Source organism: Hemiscyllium ocellatum, chromosome 38 (assembly GCF_020745735.1).
Source record: "Hemiscyllium ocellatum isolate sHemOce1 chromosome 38, sHemOce1.pat.X.cur, whole genome shotgun sequence".
Classification (NCBI taxonomy): Eukaryota; Metazoa; Chordata; class Chondrichthyes; order Orectolobiformes; family Hemiscylliidae; genus Hemiscyllium; species Hemiscyllium ocellatum.
The window spans coordinates 32,861,744-32,881,931 of NC_083438.1; the positions used below are offsets into that span (position 1 = coordinate 32,861,744).

At 56.4% G+C, this 20,188-nt stretch overlaps 1 protein-coding gene across 2 annotated transcripts in view; it reads left to right on the forward strand.

Annotated features, from left to right (window-relative positions):
- The window catches only part of smg9 (SMG9 nonsense mediated mRNA decay factor), a 42,893-nt gene extending 24,443 nt beyond the window's left edge, over positions 1-18,450 (forward strand). For both annotated transcript variants that reach the window (XM_060852640.1, XM_060852641.1), the window contains exons 7-14: positions 1,463-1,574; positions 1,763-1,858; positions 2,160-2,245; positions 5,829-5,935; positions 7,273-7,380; positions 8,855-8,980; positions 11,677-11,821; positions 17,105-18,450. In XM_060852640.1, coding sequence (XP_060708623.1) covers positions 1,463-1,574; positions 1,763-1,858; positions 2,160-2,245; positions 5,829-5,935; positions 7,273-7,380; positions 8,855-8,980; positions 11,677-11,821; positions 17,105-17,183 — 859 coding nt within the window. In that variant the 3' untranslated portion in view covers positions 17,184-18,450. The remainder of the gene's footprint in view (positions 1-1,462; positions 1,575-1,762; positions 1,859-2,159; positions 2,246-5,828; positions 5,936-7,272; positions 7,381-8,854; positions 8,981-11,676; positions 11,822-17,104) is intronic.
- Positions 18,451-20,188: the final 1,738 nt, after the last annotated feature.

The following is a 20,188-nucleotide window of genomic DNA, read 5'->3' on the forward strand; positions in this document are numbered from 1 at the left end:
AAGTTTCACAACATCTTTGCGATAGGAAGGAGACCAGAATTGATGAGTTGTGGTTGAGGACTCGGGCTGTACTCGATAGGTTTTGGAAGGATAAGGAGCAGCAGAGTGGGGAATGGCTGATTGAATCTTACAGCATACTGAGGGGCTGGGACAGACTGATGGGGAAATAATATTTCCGATAAACAAGGACCCGAGGGCACAGCCTCTGAGTGGAGGGACGATGTGGACGAATTTCTTCAGCCGGAGGGTAGGGAATCTGTTAAAACAATTCATTCACGGGTTAAGGGCACCGCTGTCTACCCTAGTGTTTATTGCCCCTCCCAGAGGGCAACTGAGAGTCAGCCATATTGCTGTAGGTCTGGAGTTCTCTGTAGGTCCAGACCAGGTAAAGATGGCGGTTTGGTTCTCAAATGGACATTTGTGAACCAGATGGATTTTTCCGAAAATTGGCAATGGTCGTCATTGGAATCTTAATGCCAGCTTTTTATTAAAACTGGATTTGCACCCAGATCCTCGGAATGTTATCTGGATCTCTGGATGAACAGTCCAGTGATAACTGCAATAGACCATCACCTCCCCAGTGGGACTCACTGCCACAGAAGGCTGTGGAGGCCAAGTCATTGCGTGTGTTTGCGACAGAGTTTCCCTAAAGTGGTGTTACCAGTGTCTTGTACAACTGCAGCGTGACGTCCCAACTCCTGAACTCAGTTTTCTGAAGACTGAAAGCACCCTGTCTACCCGGCACTGTTTTCCCTGGAGCGTCAGAGGCTGAGGGGTGACCTTTATAGAGGTTTATAAAATCATGGGGGGCACAGATAGCGTAAACAGACAAGTCTTTTCCTGGGGTGGGGGAGTCCAGAACTAGAGGGCACAGGGCGAGAGGGAAAAGATATCTGAGGGACAACGTTTTCACACAGAGGGTGGTACGTGTATGGAATGAGCTGCCAGAGGAAGTGGTGGGGGCTGGTACAATTGCAACATTTAAAAGGCATCTGGATGGGTATATGAATAGGAAGGGTTTGGAGGGATATGGGCCGGGTGCTGGCAAGTGGGAGTAGAGTAGGTTAGGATATCTGGTCAGCATGGATGAGGTGGGCTGAAGGGTCTATTACCGATTACTGGGGGGCATCAAAAGGTACATGGAGGAAGCAGGAGAATGGGAGTGAGAAGCATATCAGCCATGGTTGAATGGTGGATCAGACTCGATGGGCTGAATGGCCTCATTTCTGCTCCTATATCTTATAATCTTGCGTACTTTTCTGTTTAGTGTGCGCGCGCACGCTGGTGTGTTTGACCTTTCACCGCCACCACGTTTGGAGCGTGTGCATGTGTTTACTCTGTCTGATGTGTGTGTGTATGGTTTGAGCTTGTTGCGTGTGTTCACGGTAGTCCCCTTGAGCAGAGAGTTCGGTGAAAGGCCAGGCTGTTCCCTCACAAGCGGTTTCTGTTTTTGTTTTCGAAGGGCGTATGTGTTCCGAGCCCAGACCCAAGAGATTAAGGAACGCGGTGGGAACCAGACAAACGGGATTGACTTCTTCATTACCCAGGAACGCATCATATTCCTGGACACTCAGGTTCGGAGGTTGTGAATTTTTGATCTGTGATATTGTACAATGGAGATGACTGATATCAGTGAGGTCGCTGTGTCTCGCGATAGGGCTTGCTTTCCTCAGTCTGGTCTCTTGTGTGGTGGTTCCTGCTCCGTTGTATTTGAGCAGTGGGACGGACGTTAACTGTCATTCTTTTCCCTTTGCTCCTGCAGCCTATTTTGAGTCCCGCTGTACTCGATCACCTGATCAATAATGATCGTAAACTCCCTCCGGAGTACAGTCTGCCGCACACCTACGTGGAGATGCAGGTACCTTGAGCCCCCAGCGTGTGTTAACGGTGTCATGTTCGCTCCTGTCCCCAGGGAGACTGCCCGGCGTACCCACCCAGAATGCACAACTCTCCCATCCTCATCGCTCACTTCCTGCTCCCCTTCGCCCGTCTCCCCTCCGCCCGTCTCTGCCCCCTCCTCCCCTCGCACTAGTTTCCCCCATACCTGTCTTTTCCCCTCCCCCTCCCCCTCAGCCTCCCTCCTTCCCCTTGCCCTGTCCAGTTGAGCAGTGCCCCTGCCCTGCCTGTTGTCTAACGTATGGTGTCCCTTGCCCCCGCAGTCTCTGCAGATGACTGCCTTCCTGTTCACCGTGTGCCATGCAGTGCTCCTGGTCCAGGATTGGTTCACCGACCTCAACCTGTACAGGTAGGAGCAGCCTGCAGCCCAGGGGGGCACTGACCACACAGGGTGCCAGCTCAGGGAGGGCACAGTGAGGCCAGGCACACGCCATATCGGGAGAGAGACAAGGGCGAACCAGTGGGGAACGGGGGGAGATGGGGAGAGACACAAGGGCGAACCAGTGGGGGAACGGGGGGAGATGGGGAGAGACACAAGGGCGAACCAATGGGGGAACGGGGGGAGATGGGGAGAGACACAAGGGCGAACCAATGGGGGAACGGGGGGAGATGGGGAGAGACACAAGGGCGAACCAATGGGGGAACGGGGGGAGATGGGGAGAGACACAAGGGCGAACCAATGGGGGAACGGGGGGAGATGGGGAGAGACACAAGGGCGAACCAATGGGGGAACGGGGGGAGATGGGGAGAGACACAAGGGCGAACCAATGGAGGAACGGGGGGAGATGGGGAGAGACACAAGGGCGAACCAATGGGGGAACGGGGGGAGATGGGGAGAGACACAAGGGCGAACCAATGGGGGAACGGGGGGAGATGGGGAGAGACACAAGGGCGAACCAATGGGGGAACGGGGGGAGATGGGGAGAGACACAAGGGCGAACCAATGGGGGAACGGGGGGAGATGGGGAGAGACACAAGGGCGAACCAATGGGGGAACGGGGGGAGATGGGGAGAGACACAAGGGCGAACCAATGGGGGAACGGGGGGAGATGGGGAGAGACACAAGGGCGAACCAATGGGGGAACGGGGGGAGATGGGGAGAGACACAAGGGCGAACCAATGGGGGAACGGGGGGAGATGGGGAGAGACACAAGGGCGAACCAATGGGGGAACGGGGGGAGATGGGGAGAGACACAAGGGCGAACCAATGGGGGAACGGGGGGAGATGGGGAGAGACACAAGGGCGAACCAATGGGGGAACGGGGGGAGATGGGGAGAGACACAAGGGCGAACCAATGGGGGAACGGGGGGAGATGGGGAGAGACACAAGGGCGAACCAATGGGGGAACGGGGGGAGATGGGGAGAGACACAAGGGCGAACCAATGGGGGAACGGGGGGAGATGGGGAGAGACACAAGGGCGAACCAATGGGGGAACGGGGGGAGATGGGGAGAGACACAAGGGCGAACCAATGGGGGAACGGGGGGAGATGGGGAGAGACACAAGGGCGAACCAATGGGGGAACGGGGGGAGATGGGGAGAGACACAAGGGCGAACCAATGGGGGAACGGGGGGAGATGGGGAGAGACACAAGGGCGAACCAATGGGGGAACGGGGGGAGATGGGGAGAGACACAAGGGCGAACCAATGGGGGAACGGGGGGAGATGGGGAGAGATACCAGGGCGAACCAATGGGGGAACGGGGGGAGATGGGGAGAGATACCAGGGCGAACCAATGGGGGAACGGGGGGAGATGGGGAGAGATACCAGGGCGAACCAATGGGGGAACGGGGGGAGATGGGGAGACACCAGGGCGAACCAATGGGGGAGATGGGTGACGGTTGAGGATGGAATAATGGTGGGGAGATCGGTGGGGGAGACGGGTGAGGATGGGGGATGGAGTGGAGACAGGAGGGTGGGACAGGGGGTTGGACAAATTCAATCACAGCTGAGAGAGGGAGAGTAAAACAATTCACCCCAAAGACACAGCATCATCACATTTGTAGCTTGTCAATGACCCTCTGTCTCTCTCTGCTAAATTACCCATAGTGCTCAGGGATGTGTAGGTTAGGGTGGATTGGCTGTGGTAAATTACCCATAGTGCTCAGGGATGTGTAGGTTAGGGTGGATTGGCTGTGGTAAATTACCCATAGTGCTCAGGGATGTGTAGGTTAGGGTGGATTGGCCATGCTAAATTACCCATAATGCCCAAGGATGAGCAGATTGGATGAGTTAACCATGGGAAATGCAGGATTATGAGGATGGGGTCTGGATTGGATGCTCATCGGTGGGTTGGCGTGACCGTGAGGGGCCGAATGGCCTGCTTCCACACTGTGTTGGGATTCCTATGATTTCAATCATTCATTCGAGTGAAATCAAGTCCAGGCCCCTTCTGCAGAGTATCTTGTCACAGCATAAAGCTTCAGTCCCCTTGAGTGGTCAGTCTGAGGGAGTCCGTGTTGTCCCTGGCCCAGGGTGAGGGTATACTCCCTGCGGGAGAGTGACCAGGACTCCACACAGTGAACCACTCCAGCCAGCGTTAATCCCAGTCTCTCAGCAGCCACAGCTCAGCCCCCACCCCTCGCTGTCCTGGAACTCCGAGTCCTGTCAGAACTTGGTCGAGGACACATTCCAGGAAATGCTGATCCAGTGGGATGTTGGCTGCAAGTCCCAGGTCCATGGGAACGAGGCTCGCTCAGCCCATGTTGATGGAGAGCTGCCTGGGAAAGCAGTTAGATTGTGGGTCAGCGGGTCCGGGGAGGGGGGAGAGAGACAGAGTCGCAGATGTTGGTGGGGGGACGATGATGCGCATTTGTAGAGAGACCCAAGTTGCAGGCGTGGGAATCCTTACGCACACCAGCGATGGCGGACAGGTCCTTTGTTTCATGTCTCTTCAGGAAGATGGTACCTCCGACAGTGCGGCACTCCCTCAGCGCTGACCCTCCGACAGTGCGGCACTCCCTCAGCAGTGACCCTCCGACAGTGCGGCATTCCCTCGGCAGTGATCCTCCGACAGTGCGGCGCTCCCTCAGCACTGACCCTCCGACAGTGCGGCGCTCCCTCAGCGCTGACCCTCCGACAGTGCCCACTCCCTCGGCGCTGACCCTCTAACGGTGCGGCGCTCCCTCAGCACTGACCCTCTGACGGTGCGGCGCTCCCTCGGCGCCGACCCTCCGACAGTGCGGCGCTCCCTCGGCACCGACCCTCCGACAGTGCGGCGCTCCCTCGGCACCGACCCTCCGACAGTGCGGCGCTCCCTCGGCACCGACCCTCCGACAGTGCGGCGCTTCCTCGGCACCGACCCTCCGACAGTGCGGCGCTCCCTCGGCACCGACCCTCCGACAGTGCGGCGCTCCCTCGGCTCCGACCCTCCGACAGTGCGGCGCTCCCTCGGCTCTGACCCTCTGACAGGGCTCCACAGTTGAGCAGGCAGGCGGGTGACTCTGTGACTGTCAGAGACTGGTCCCTGTCTGAGGAAACCCGTCCAGCATCTACAACCCCTTTTTTCTCTGTCACCTCCTGTAAACCGTACAGCACTCTGTGATCTCGGAGTTCCTGCAGAGAGTGACAAGAAGTGAGATTCAGGTTAACAAAGGGACCAAGGTGTGGAGCAACGGGCAGATGCAGACAGAATGAGTGGCATTGAGAGAGCCAGGGAGATATGCACAGAGACTGACACACAGGTTAAGGGTCAGACAGACCGACAGCTTACTCCCGGGGATCTCCAGCTCAGTGTGGGCATGACCCTGCATCCCCAGCCCCCGACTCTTTCGACAGATCACCGCAATCTCTGCCCGGTGCCTGCTGTTCTGGAGGGCGCTCGGTGCCAAAGGTCAGGCTTGGTTGCGTTCCCAGAGGGCAGTGGGGGGTACTTGACCCTGAGAGGTCAGAAGGAGAGTGAATAATGACGGGCGACGTTCTCGCTCTCTCAGGTTCCTGCAGACAGCGGAGATGCTGAAACCTTCCACTCCCTCGCCAAGTCACGAGTCGAGCGGGGGCCCGGGTTCGGACGAAGGGTCGGAATATTACCCGAACATCAGTAAGTACAGAGGGAGCCTCCCAGATCAGCGTCTGTGACTGAGCTGAGCAGTGCAGCAAACGGCCCTGGATATCAGAGAGCTGCTTCACTCAGTCAGGGCACACAGGGGCGCGTTACCCCGTCGCGTAGTGAACCAGAACAGCTCTCATTCCCCGGCTCAGAATCCTGTAAATGCAGGCCGCAACGCTGAGAGTTACTGAGGCTCCCAGGCTGAGGGGTTGCAGTGTCAGCATGGAGCTGCAGTAGCACAGAGACTGCGGGGCGTATGAGAGGATATCTGGGTTTTCAGAGGGGCAGGAGCCCTCCGTGAGGAGCTGATCCAGTTATGATTCACCTCAGACTGCGTCTCCTCGCCTCCCACCCTCCTGAGCAACACGATTCCAGCTTTCATTTCCCACCTCACCGGAAAGGTGCAGCTCATCCAGAATGCTGCCCCTAAAGCCCCCTCATCTCTGTAACCCCCTCCGGCCCCTACACCCCCTCCCTATCTCTGTAACCCCCCTCCAGCCCCTATACACCTCCCTATCTCTGTAACCCCCTCCCTATCTCTGTAACCCCCTCCGGCCCCTACACCCCCTCCCTATCTCTGTAACCCCCTCCGGCCCCTACACCCCCTCCCTATCGCTGTAACCTCCTCTGGCTGTTGGCCCTTGTGTCTCCCCAGGGTTGCTGAGGGGTGTGTGGGAGTGCAGCTCTGCTGAGGACACCGTCTCTGGGATGAGCTGCTGGGCCGGGGGCTCTCTGTGCCCCCCCCCTTCCCTGGTCCGGGTTAATGCCCCCCCAATCCATGTGGCGTTACAGAGCGGCCGAGGGACGATGCCGGGAATTGTTCCATGTCTTTTGAGTCCTCAGGCACGTGGCTGGATCGGAGACACTGGGCCTGCTCTCCTTGAGGTAGAGGAAGTTTGATCCAGGTGGTCAGAACCACTGAGGATGGGGGCCGGTGGGGAGAGTCAGTGGGCAGATTGGATAAGGAGACCCTCTCCCTGTTGATGGGGTTAGGACCGAGAGCCTGTTGCCTGAGAAACCGTTCTGGTGGTGCGCTCCAAAAGAGGGAGTCGGACTATAATCCATAGGGAAAAGTTGGACCATAATCCTCAGGGAAAAGGTTAGGAGGGGAGCTGTTCCTGAGGGTGAGAGAGAGTGGCTCCTGTGGGGACGACCAGCCTCCTGCCCGCGCCCCCGTGGTGCTGGACCATCCCGAACGTAGCTGCCACGTTTTGTGGGCAGCAGCTGATCCCGGGAGGGTGGGCACTCGCGACATCTGACTGATTTGGGCCAGCCCCAGTCTCCTGCATTGGCTGGTTTGACTCCCTCAATGTTTCCGTTCCGAGCAGTTTTCGTGCAGAATAAGGCCAGGCGGGACGACTTCTGCCCACGCAACCTCAAGAAGATGCACACAGTCATTGACAAACTGATGCTGCACTCCCACCTCAAGTATAAAGGTAACGGGGTTTGACTGGGACAAGGATGGTCATGGAGGGGTTGGGGAGGGGTTCATCCCAACATTCCTGCTCCCATTGGAGTGGACTCTCTGTGACCAGCAGTTTAACCAGCCTGGCGTAGAGGGAGCTTTACAGATGGAGTATAGGAGCTGGGGAGGTCATGTTGCGGATGTACAGGATATTGGTTAGGCCACTGTTGGAATATTGTGTGCAATTCTGGTCTCCTTCCTATCGGAAAGATGTTGTGAAACTTGAAAGGGTTCAGAAAAGATTTACAAGGCTGTTGCCAGGGTTGGAGGATCTGAGCTACAGGGAGAAGCTGAACAGGCTGGAGCTGTTTTCCCTGGAGCGTCAGAGGCTGAGGGGTGACCCTTATAGAGGTTTATAAAATTATGAGGGGCATGGATAGGGTAAATAGACAAAGTCTTTTCCCTGGGGTCAGGGAGTCCAGAACTAAAGGGGCATAGGTTTAGGGTGAGAGGGGAAAGATATAAAAGAGACCTAAGGGGCAGCTTTTTCACACAGAGGGTGGTACGTGTATGGAATGAGCTGCCAGAGGATGTGGTGGAGGCTGGTACAATTACAACATTTAAGAGGCATCTGGATGGGTATATGAATAGGAAGGGTTTGGGGGGATATGGGCCGGGTGCTGGCAGGTGGGACTAGATTGGGTTGGGATATCTGGGTCGGCATGGACGGGTTGGACCAAAGGGTCTGTTTCTGTGCTGGACATCTCTCTGACCAGATGAGTTGAGTTCGCTCGTGAAAGAGCACAGGCAGAATCCTGGCCATGGTGGCCTGGGTTGCGAGTGACCTGGGCCGATCCCGTCAGAAACCGCTCGGTTTGCACTCAGCCGGAACACCGTGTCCCATTCGGCACTCTGCACGCTTCGGGAACGCCGCCAGAGTCTCCGCAAGAAGGGCTGGAGGAGATTGACCGGGAGAGGGACCCAGGGTGCAGAGGGGGCAGGGTGGGGGGGAGGTGTGGCATTCCCACGGAGAGACCAGGAGAAGCTGGGATCCTCCCGCCCCCCAACACCCCCATTTCGGAGCTGGGAAAGGGTCAGGGGGAGATTGAATTGTGGCATTCAGAATGCTTGGGGGCGGGCGGGGGTGAAGGTGCGCTCAATCGAGTCGATGAGGGAGACCCCTTCTCTAGGTGGGTCAGTCAACAGAGGGACATGGATTGGAGAGAATCAGGAAGTGACCTCAGAGGAGGTGGGGGAGGGGCTGGATGAGTTGTTGTGATCTGCCATGCGCTGCCTGGAAGAGGCGGGAGGGGGTCTCTATCGTCGCCAGGTGTGGTGGGATTCCATTGTGGCGTCACCTGTTTACATCCATTAAATCCCATCGGATTGACCCCCGGCCCGGTGTTGGTCACCTCTTGCAGCCGGCTGTTGCAGTCAGCCCAGTGTTTACTCGTTTCCCGGTCGGGCCAGATCATTTTGCTCACAGCATTCCCTGTTCACCTCAGGTACACTCTCCATGTTGGACTGCAACATCTTTCCTGGGCTGAGCAATGACTTCCTGGAGTCAGAGGTCAACTTGTTTCTCCTCCCGGTGATGGAGAGTGAGGTGGAGGAGAACCTGGTCAGAGCTGGTAAGACGACCGTTCCTCGGACCCTTCGAACCTGTATTTGAAAGGAACAATGGCCAGTGCACTGCTCCAAGTCACTCTACACTGTCCCTCATCAAACACTCCCAGGACAGGGACAGCACGGGGTTAGATACAGATTAAAGCTCCCTCTACACTGTCCCTCATCAAACACTCCCAGGACAGGGACAGCACGGGGTTAGATACAGAGTAAAGCTCCCTCTACACTGTCCCTCATCAAACACTCCCAGGACAGGGACAGCACAGGGTTAGATACAGAGTAAAGCTCCCTCTACGCTGTCCCTCCATCAAACACTCCCAGGACAGGGACAGTACAGGGTTAGGGCAGCACAGTAGCACAGTGGTTAGCACTGCTGCCTCACAGCACCTGAGACCCGGGTTCGATTCCCGACTCAGGCGACTGACTGTGTGGAGTTTGCACGTTCTCCCCGTGTCTGCGTGGGTTTCCTCCGGGTGCTCCGGTTTCCTCCCACAGTCCAAAGATGTGCGGGTCAGGTGAATTGGCCATGCTAAATTGCCCGTAGTGTTAGGTAAGGGGTAAATGTAGGGGTATGGGTGGGTTGCGCTTCGGCGGGTCGGTGTGGACTTGTTGGGCCGAAGGGCCTGTTTCCACACTGTAAGTCTAATCTAATCTATTCTAAACAGATACAGAGTAAAGCTCCATCTACACTGTCCCCCATCAAACACTCCCAGGACAGGGACAGCACGGGGTTAGATACAGAGTAAAGCTCCCTCAACACTGTCCCCCATCAAACACTCCCAGGACAGGGACAGTACAGGGTTAGATACAGAGTAAAGCTCCCTCTACACTGCCCCCCATCAAACACTCCCAGGACAGGGACAGTACAGGGTTAGATACAGAGTAAAGCTCCCTCGACACTCAGCTATCAAATCCCGCAGAGGCCATGATTCCCTCACACGCCTGCCCCATGCCTTACCAGTAACAGCCAGGCTTTGAGGGGTTGCGAGTGAGTTCCTGATGGCAGAAATCCCAGCCACTGGTCTGCTGTCACTGTAGCAACGTCTGTAACATCGGCCGCAAATCCCCGAACAAACCCAGGAAGTAAGGGCGTGTGAAAGTGTCTCCCTGGTCCCTTTGGGGCCACTCGAGAGAACAGGCAGCCAAAGGTCACATGCAGGCTGTGAAATATCCAAACAGACCATCACCCTCACGGAGAAACCAGCCAGAAGTCCCCACTGTGTGCTGTACTTTTCCAAGCATCGTGTACAACAACACTTACTGTCTACAGAAATCAGACCCTCCGAGATGTTTGTAACTACTGAGGTGGTTCTGTTTTTTGGGAAGTTGATCACTCGCAGGAAAGGTAGGAACAGGAATGCTGTCAGTAAGTTCCCACAACCTGCATCAATTCCTAGTTTCCATGTCTGTTGAGGGATAAGTAATTGTCCCCAGAAAACGTATCCATCCACACTCTCTCCTAATGGTGGCCAGGGGTCCTTGAACATGGCTGCTGAATCAGACCTCGGTTCCCTCAGGAACACGGTACCTCAGAGAGTGCGGAGCTCCCTGTGCCCACCACTGGATTCATCCACCTCTCGTGTCCTATCCCCGGACCCGAACTCTGAGGGGTTTCAACCAGACCTCAAGGTCAGAAAGAGAGAACGCGATCCCACTGACGCTCTGTTGAAGAACAGCAAGCATCTGGGAATACGTGGGAGGATTCATCCCTGTGTCCTGGGGCCAGTATCTGTGCCCGAATCAGCACATTGGACTCTGGGTCTTGTGATTGAACAGTATAGTCCAGGCCATTCGGCCCTCCACGCGTTGAGGGTGGGAGCTGGGGCTGTTTGCAAATTGGCTTTTGGGTCTCTTGCAGGGGCAACCTGAAAACGTAGAAGATAGGAGCTGGAGAAGGCCATTCAGCCCTTCGATAGGACCATGGCTGACCATCCAACTCAGTCCCTGCTCTCCCCTTTGATCCCTTTACCCCTAAGAACGATACAGACGTACAGCAGGGAAACAGACCCTTCAGTCCGACCTGTCCATGCTGACCCAGATATCCCAACCCAATCTAGTCCCACCTGCCAGCACCCGGCCCATATCCCTCCAAACCCTTCCTATTCATATACCCATCCAAATGCCTCTTAAATGCTGTAATTGTACCAGCCTCCACCACATCCTCTGGCAGCTCATTCCACACACGTACCACCCTCTGTGTGAAAAAGCTGCCCCTTAGGTCCCTTTTATATCTTTCCCCTCTCACCCTAAACCTATACCTTCTAGTTCTGGACTCCCCCACCCTGGGGAAAAGATCTTGGCTGTTCATCCTATCCATACCCCTCATGATTTTATAAACCTCTGTAAGGTCACCCCCTCAGCCTCCGATGCTCCAGGGAAAACAGCCCCAGCCTGTTCAAACTCTCCCTATAGTTCAAACCCTTCAATATCCCTGAGTCAGCACATTGGGATCTGTGTCTTTTTTGCTTATGTTTGAACAGTACAGCACAGCACAGGCCAGGCCCTTCGGCCCTCGATGTGTTGTGGGTGGGAGATGGTGCTGGGTGTAAGTTGGCTTTTGGGTCTCCTGCAATGAGGGTTCTTTACCTTCTCCAAAGCCTTCAATTCTTTTGGCTTTGAGATGTCAGTGTGACAATTGTGAGCTTTGTCTGTCTTTTGGCCTTTGCTAACAGTGAGGTTTTTCCTTCCTTCGCGCGCACAGGGACCGGAGGGATATCTCTGTTCTCACTGCTTCCGGGTTACAAAGGTCACCCCAGCTTCCAGTCTCTGGTGGGCAAACTGAGGAGCCAGATCCTGTCCATGTGCCGGCCTCAGCTCTCTCACACCATCCTCACCGAGAAAAACTGGTAAGGACTCCCCTTCAAAGTTTGGGAGAAGATTTGTAGCTCGGGTGCTTGTTGTTGTGGTTCTGTTCGCCGAGCTGGGAGTTTTTGGTGCAAACGTTTCGTCCCCTGTCTAGGTGACATCTTCAGTGCTTGGAAGCCTCCTGTGAAGCGCTTCTGTGCTGATTCCTCCGGCATTTATAGTGGCTTGTCTCTGCCGCTTCCGGTTGTCAGTTGCTGTCCGCTGCAGTGGCCGGTATATAGGCCGACTCCCCTTCGGCCCTACGCTCAGCCTGCTATCTCAGTCTGTCAACGTCACCCTCCCTCCCTGAGAGTGTGGAGTGAAAGGGGGAGTTTGTTCCCACAGGAAGGCGGATTGTGTCGTGATTTGGAGGGGGAAACGTAGAAAACAGGAGTAGGCCATTCCAGCCTTGCAAAGCCCCATTCAATAAGATCACTTTCTGACCCCATTCCCTTTAGCCCTAGTCTAAAGCCATCTTGGAAACCAGGAAGATTCTGGCCTCAACCAGTGGCTGTGGTAGAGAGTCCCGTGAGCTCCCCCACTGTTTCTCCTCAGCTCAGCCTTACCCCTTACCTTGACACCTAGTTCTGGACTCCCCAGTCGCCAGGACCGTCCTTCCTGGTGGATAAGGACGTGAGCGAGTGAGGATCTGAGGAGGGGCGGTGGGGGGGGGGGGGGATTGGTGATGACGAGGAGGGTAAGGGATTGCTTAGGTGGAGCAGGAATGCTTCTAGATGGGCCGAGTGGCCTGTTTCTGTGTGGTATGTCTAGCGTCTCAGGAAGGTTGGTTCGTCAGCCTGCGCTGTTGCCACGGTGATCCTCGAGTTAGGCTTGCCTACCTCGTAGGCCGCACTGCTCCCAGATGTAATGTGCAGAGGTGGGGCGGGATGTGTGTCAATAAGTGGGTAGGCCTCACGGGACCTGGTGGGTCATTTGTGATCCACTCTTCATGCAGCGAGTGAGATTCTCAGCTGATTTAGAGGTTGCTGAAGTCTCTGTGACAAGCGAATTGGGAACGCCTTTCAGAAGAAACAAAAATGCCACTCTGTTTATTCCTTGCTGTGAACGCTGAGTGAGATGTTAGTGTTGAAGAATTGGACAATGCCAGGGGGAGCCTGATTGGCTGACAGGATGCCAATCTGATCAAACAAGACTGCAGTCTCTCTGATTGGCTGGTTGGGGGTGGGTCCTTCTGACTGGCCAGTGTCTGTGGCATGGTGCAGGGTTGGCGACGGAGTGTCATGTCATTGACCGATTGCCTCCCCATCTGTTTCTTCTTGACCATCCATAACATGTCGCCAACGCCATCAGCTCAGCAGTAACTGCTCAGTGACGCCCAGTTTGGGTTCCACCAGGGCCACTCAGCTCCTGACCTCATTCCAGCCTTGGTTCAAACGTGGACAAATGTTCTGAATTCCAGAGGGGAGGTCAGTGTGTCAGCCCTTGACATTAAGTCTGTTTTCGACCGAGTGTGGCATCAAGGAGTCCTAGCGAAACTGGAATCAGTGGGGATTGGAGCAAACGTGTTGGTTGGAATCATATCTAGCACATAGGAAGATGGTTGTGGTTCTTGGAGGTCAGTCATCTCGGCCACCTCTGCAGGAGTCCCTCAGGGTAGGGTCCTAGGCCCAACCATCTTCAGCTGCTTCCTCAATGACCTTCCCTCCATCATAAGGTCAGAGGTGAGGATGTTCACTCATGGCTGCAGTGTTCAGCACTATTCGCGACTCCTCAGATACTGAAGTTGTCCGTGTCCAAATCCAACAAAGATCTGGACAATATCCAGGCTTGGGTTGACAAGTGGCCAGTAATGTTGGCACCACGCAAATGCCAGGCAGTCACCATCACCAATGAAAGACAGTCCAACCATCACCTTGCCATCATTGCATCCCGCCCTCTATCAGCATCCTTTGGGTGCCCGTCGATCAGAAAATGAACTGGATGAGAAAGGTTACCAGAGTAGGTCAGAGGTGGGAATCCGTGTGGAAGCAGGTCATCAGGCCCGTCGAGTCTACACTGACCCTCTGAAGAGCATCCCACCCACACTCATCCCCACCCTATTCCTGTGACCCTGCACTTCCCAGAGGTAATAAGCACTGAGCCTGCACATCCTTGGGCACTACGGGACAATTTAGCATGGCCAATCCACCCTAACCGCACATCCCTGGGCACTATGGGACAATTTAGCATGGCCAATCCACCCTAACCAGCACATCCCTGGGCACCATGGGTAATTTATCATGGCCAATCTGCCATAACCTTCACATCTTTGGTGTGTCGGAGGAAACCCCACGCAGACACGAGGAGAATGTGCAAACTCCACACAGACATTCCCCTGAGGGTGGGTCAAACCCAGGTCCCTGGCGCTGTGAGGCAGCACTGCTAACCACTGAGCTACCTCACCCAGGAATCCTGCAGCAAATAACTCACCACCTGACTGCCTCCAAAGCCTGTCCCACCATCGACAAGGCCCAAGGCAGGAGGGTGAGGGAATACTCCCCACTTGCCCCTGGAAGGGGGCAGCTCCAACAACATTCAAGGAGCTCAACACCATCCAGGGACAAAGCAGTCCCCGCTGGATTGGCACCACACCCACAAACATTCCCTCCCTCCCCCCACCGACGCTCAGTAGCAGCAGTGTGTACCGTCCCCTCCCTCCCCCCCCCCCCCCCCCCCCCCCACCCCCACCGATGCTCAATAACAGCAGTGTGTACCATCCCCTCCCTCCCCCACCATCGCTCAGTAACAGCAGTGCGTACCATCCCCTCCCTCTCCCCACCGACGCTCAGTAACAGCAGTGTGTACCATCTCCTCCCTCCCCCCCCACCCCCCCTCAGTAACAGCAGTGTGTACCGTCTCCTCTTTCCCCCCACCGACGCTCAGTAACAGCACTGTGTACCATCCCCTCCCTCCCCCCACCCACCCTCAGTAACAGCAGTGTGTACCATCCCCCCCCCACCGACGCTCAGTAACAGCAGTGTGTACCACCCCCTCCCTCCCCCCACCGACGCTCAGTAGCAGCAGTGTGTACCATCCCCCCCCTCCCCGCCCCCCCCCAGTAACAGCAGTGTGTACCATCCCCTCCCTCCCCCCCACCCCCCCCTCAGTAACAGCAGTGAGTAACATCCCCTCCCTCCCCCCACCCCCCCTCAGTAACAGCAGTGTTGTACCAGCTACAAGACCCTCTGCAGAAACTCACCAAAGACCCTCAGGCAGCACCTTCCAAACCCACGGCCACTTCCATCTGGAAGGACAAGAGGCAGCAGGTACATGGGAACACCACCCCCCTGCAGGTTCCCCTCCCCTCACCATCCCGAATCGGAAATATACCGGCCGTTCCTTCCTGGGTCTGAATCCTGGAATTCCCTCCCTCAGGGGCATTGTGGGTCTACCCACAGCACATGGGCTGCAGCGGGTCAAGAAGGCAGCTCACCCCCACCTTGTGAAGGGGGGGCAACTAGGGACAGGGGAGGCAATAAATGCCGATCCCAATCTGTGAGGCCCAGGTCCTGTGGGAAACTGGGAAAAGAACGTCCAGGAACAATTATTCCGCTCTGAGTTGGTAATCACTGGTGCTGACCTCGATTCTGCAGATCAGTGTCAAGTTTGATGGATTATCAACGTTGGTCATCGGCCAGTCCCCTCCTCAGGGTGTTCACGGGAGGGAGAGGAGGGAGGATGGGGGCTTGTATCTCCCAGCTGTTTGTTATGACTGACTCACATCAGGGATTTATCAGGAGAATTGGCCTGTAGGGGATTGCCATGGCAACCAGCAAGCAGGACAGTGATTAACAACGTATTGTCATGCTACAAACTAACTGAGGCCAGAAGGCAATACCTCCCTCCACACCCCTCTGGAGTTAGTGCTGAGGGAGCGCCGCCCTGTCGGAGGGTCAGTGCTGAGGGAGTGGACACTGTCGGAGGGTCAGTGCTGAGGGAGCGCGGCACTGTCGGAGGGTCAGTGCTGAGGGAGCGCGGCACTGTCGGAGGGTCAGTGCTGAGGGAGCGCCGCACTGTCGGAGGGTCAGTGCTGAGGGAGCGCCGCACTGTCGGAGGGTCAGTGCTGAGGGAGTGCTGCACTGTCGGAGGGTCAGTGCTGAGGGAGTGGGCACTGTCGGAGGGTCAGTGCTGAGGGAGTGGGCACTGTCGGAGGGTCAGTGCTGAGGGAGTGGGCACTGTCGGAGGGTCAGTGCTGAGGGAGTGGGCACTGTCGGAGGGTCAGTGCTGAGGGAGTGCCGCACAGTCGGAGGGTCAGTGCTGAGGGAGTGCCGCACAGTCGGAGGGTCAGTGCTGAGGGAGTGGGCACTGTCGGAGGGTCAGTGCTGAGGGAGTGGGCACTGTCGGAGGGTCAGTGCTGAGGGAGCGCCGCCCTGTCGGAGGATCAGTGCTGAGGGAGCGCCGCGCTGTCGGGGGGGTCAGTGCTGAGGGAATGTCGCACTGTCGGAGGGTCAGTGCTGAGGAAGTGGGCATTGTCGGAGGGTCAGTGCTGAGGGAGCGCCGCCCTGTCGGAGGGTCAGTGCTGAGGGAGTGCCGCACTGTCGGAGGGTCAGTGCTGAGGGAGTGGGCACTGTCGGAGGGTCACTGCTGAGGGAGCGCCGCCCTGTCGGAGGGTCAGTGCTGAGGGAGCGCCGCGCTGTCGGGGGGGGTCAGTGCTGAGGGAGTGCCGCACTGTCGGAGGGTGAGTGCTGAGGGAGTGGGCACTGTCGGAGGGTGAGTGCTGAGGGAGTGGGCACTGTCGGAGGGTGAGTGCTGAGGGAGTGGGCACTGTCGGAGGGTCAGTGCTGAGGGAGCGCCGCGCTGTCGGAGGGTCAGTGCTGAGGGAGCGCCGCACTGTCGGAGGGTCAGTGCTGAGGGAGCGCCGCGCTGTCGGAGGGTCAGTGCTGAGGGAGTGCCGCACTGTCGGAGGGTGAGTGCTGAGGGAGTGGGCACTGTCGGAGAGTCAGTTTCAGCTGAGACATTAAAGGAACAGTGTACCAGCTCCGTGCGACGGTGTTACAGTCTGCCCAGCTTGAAGTAGGAATGATACCAAACTGTGCTCAGTGACCTGAGCTCATTCCTGAACCTGGAATCACTTGGAAAAAGTGGCACCCTGATTGGGTTTTACCCATGTGGGATCATGCTGTGCAGGTTGTGGCTTCCGCTGCACATCCCTCGTTGTGGAGGTGGCACGGTGCGATGCTCAGTTGGGTGTGGGTACGGGTGGGGGGGTGGGGAGGGGTGACCAACTCAGACCGGGGGCTGTCGCTTTGCAATCACAAGCTCTTTCCTTCTGTTCCTTCCGGAAGGTTCCACTACGCCGCCCGGATCTGGGATGGGGTGAAGAAATCGTCCGCTCTCTCCGAGTACAGTCGTCTGTTGTCCTGAGGGAGGGGGTGGGGGTGGTGTGGAGGGGGTGTGATGCTGTGACTCCCCTCCCCACCCCACTCCGTGTGGAAGACTCTGAGGGAGATCCCACTCTGGCCTTCGGGAGAAGGGTAGGAGAGCAGCATGCGCGGAGTGATCCGACTCCCTCTGTTCCCGGATCTTGGCATTCCCTTCTCCAGGAGCGCGTTCCCGTCAGTTCCCGTTCCCCTCGCACCCGCCTCTTTCCTCCCCCCGCCCCCTCCCCAGGACTGCAGCGCTGAGGGAACTGGGAGGCAGAATCCCACACGGCCCTTTCGGGCGGGATATCTCCCATTTTGGGGCGTGTTCCTGAGGCTGAGGGAAGGGGACGGAGCGATGGAATGATGTTCGGGAGTTGAGGGGTTCGGGAGCGACACCAGCAAGTCGCGGGAGCTTGGATGAGCTGACAGCTCCATGTCAGCCTTGGACCGGGATCGCTCCGTCCTGTCGCAGTGAGCAGCGCATGTGGGAGCAATGTCTGTGCTCTCCATTGACCCTCCTCTCAAACATCCCCACCCCTCCACACACACACACACACACACACACACACACACACACACACACACACACAGCACTGGGGTCATATTCCCCCCCCACCCCCCACCTCGAGCACTGCTCAGTCACCTCTGGCTCTCTCACTGCGGGCCAGGAGGAGTGAGGAAGGTTTCGGGAAGGAATGGCCTCTGGAGGCCGTTCAGCCCCCTCCTAGCCCCCCTGGCTCATCCACCATTTATTTGCTCCAAGACCCTTAACCCGTTGGTCAGTATCCCCTCCTTTCCTTGCACTTTTCCTGAAATTCCCTTTGACTCAGGATTGGAGGGATGGGCAGGGACAGAATTCTCGATTTCCCTCTTCCTGATGTGTTTTCCTCCCCCTCCCCCCGACTGGGAATGGGATGACCTGGGAACTTGGTGTGGACTCTCCCAACGGAGACAGAGCCGATGGGGAGAAGGGAGTGACCCGTTGAATGGTTTTAGACTTGGGAGTGAGGGGAGAGACAGTGAGCTCCGAGACAGAGCGACGATCCCGTGACACTGTCACCACCCCCTGCCAGAGTGTGGTCAGCTGTGTGTGTTAGAGCAGCCTCCACCCCTCCCCGAGGGCAGCGATGTGTGGGCACACTCCCCGTCGGTGCTCACTCTCTGGGTCACACCAAAGCAGTCGGTGTGATTTGTTTCTGAGTGTGGTGAAGGGCCACTCTCTGCTGACTCAATCGATTAAAGTTAATGTTTCTGTTTGTGGTTCAAAAGCTGTCTCGCTTTCTCGGGGTGGGGGGGGGTTGGGGTGCGGGACGGGGGGAGTGTGAGTGCAAGGGATGGGCAGGAGGAGTGTGCGCGAGGGGAGGGACGGACGGGGGGGGAGTGTGAGTGCGATGGACAGACGGGGGGAGTGTGCGCGAGGGGAGGGACGGATGGGAGGAGTGTGCGCGAGGGGAGGGACGGGGGAGTGTGCATGAGGGGAGTGACGGGGGGAGTGCGTGTGCGAGGGCGGGATGGGGGAGAGTGTGCTTGCGCGGGCGGGACGGGGGTGAGTGTGTGGGTGTGTGAAGGTGTGCGTTGACTGTGAGGGGTGTGGAGACGCACAGGGTGGTGTGTGTGTATGTGTGGGGGGGGGGGGAGGGGATGTGTGTGTATGTGCACAGTGGGGGCAGGAGTCGTGTTACAACACAAAGGTGAACCTGTCTGATCCAGAAAAGCTTACCTCAGCTTTGTAATCTGATAAAGTCTGAGTGACAGAAAACCCCCAAATTGCACTATTGAAGGAAAAATAATATCAATTTATTCTGTAACTCTAAAAGCGAATGTTAAGCCACAGCCATTCACAACTCTTAGCTCCCCCCGCCTTCTCTAAAGTGCTTGCGCTCTCCCCATAACTCTATAACAAGATGCTGTTCTAAAAAAAGCCCACATTCAAATTGCATCGACTTAATTTCCAAACCACACCATGGCTGTCATTTCCGGTCTCATCCTTCTTTCAGCTGTAGATCTCCCTGGGTTGTCTTCTGTCTTTGCTTCATATGAGAAAGGTATCTTTGACAGAGAGTGCTTTGAATGGCCGTCTGTCTCGATGACAGTTACTCTGTCTGACTTTCAAAAGACCTGCTGCTTTATATCCCAAACATCGGGTTGTCCCAATCGTTCAATATTTTCAAAAACAATAAGTTCAAACTCGATTGGGTTTTAGTATCCTGGGGCATAATTTTAACTGGTTAAATTTGAATTGTTATTCAAATAGCAACCAACTCAGGTATCGACTTCACAGCTAAATGTTACATATTTGTGATTTTCCAGTACTCTCTGAGACTGCTAGCTGGTCACATAACAGGTGCTTGTAAGCTCACCATGCCAGCCAGCATTCACTCTCTCTTAAAAGGTACAGTACACGTCTTCAACTTCATAACAGTAGGCCATTCGGCCCCTCAAGCTGCCTCTGCCATACAGTACGATCACAGCTGATCCCATCTTGTCCCCTTTCCTGCCTGCTCCTCTTAACCCTCTCACCCATTCTGAATTTAAACACTGATCTGCCGCCTCCGGTGCTAGGTAAGGTGGGGGTTTAGCAGCGAGTGTGAGAGAGTGGTCAGAGCACGAGGGTGAGGGATTGGTTGAGAGAAGGCGAGGATTTCCCATCCTGCACCTCTACTCAGTCAGGTACCTGCTGCAGTTTTGCACACCCCCACCCCCTCCCAGCACACGCTTGTTCCCATCGCTCCACCTTCAGCCGCACGGAGCTGTAAAATCTGGGATTCTTCCCCCTCCCACTCCCCAAACCTTTTTCCCGCTCTCCCCCTGCCACAGCGCAGCGCCCTCACGGGCTGCTGCCATTCGCTGTCCTATCCCTGAAGTCTCCACGTGTAGCGCAGGCCGTGACTTTTCCTGACGGCTGCGTCTCTAGGGACTTTTCTCAAATGGCGAAGGAAAATTCCGCGGCTGGTGGAAATTCGGGATCAAAGCAGAAAGTTCTGGGAATTCTCAGAGAGTTTCTTG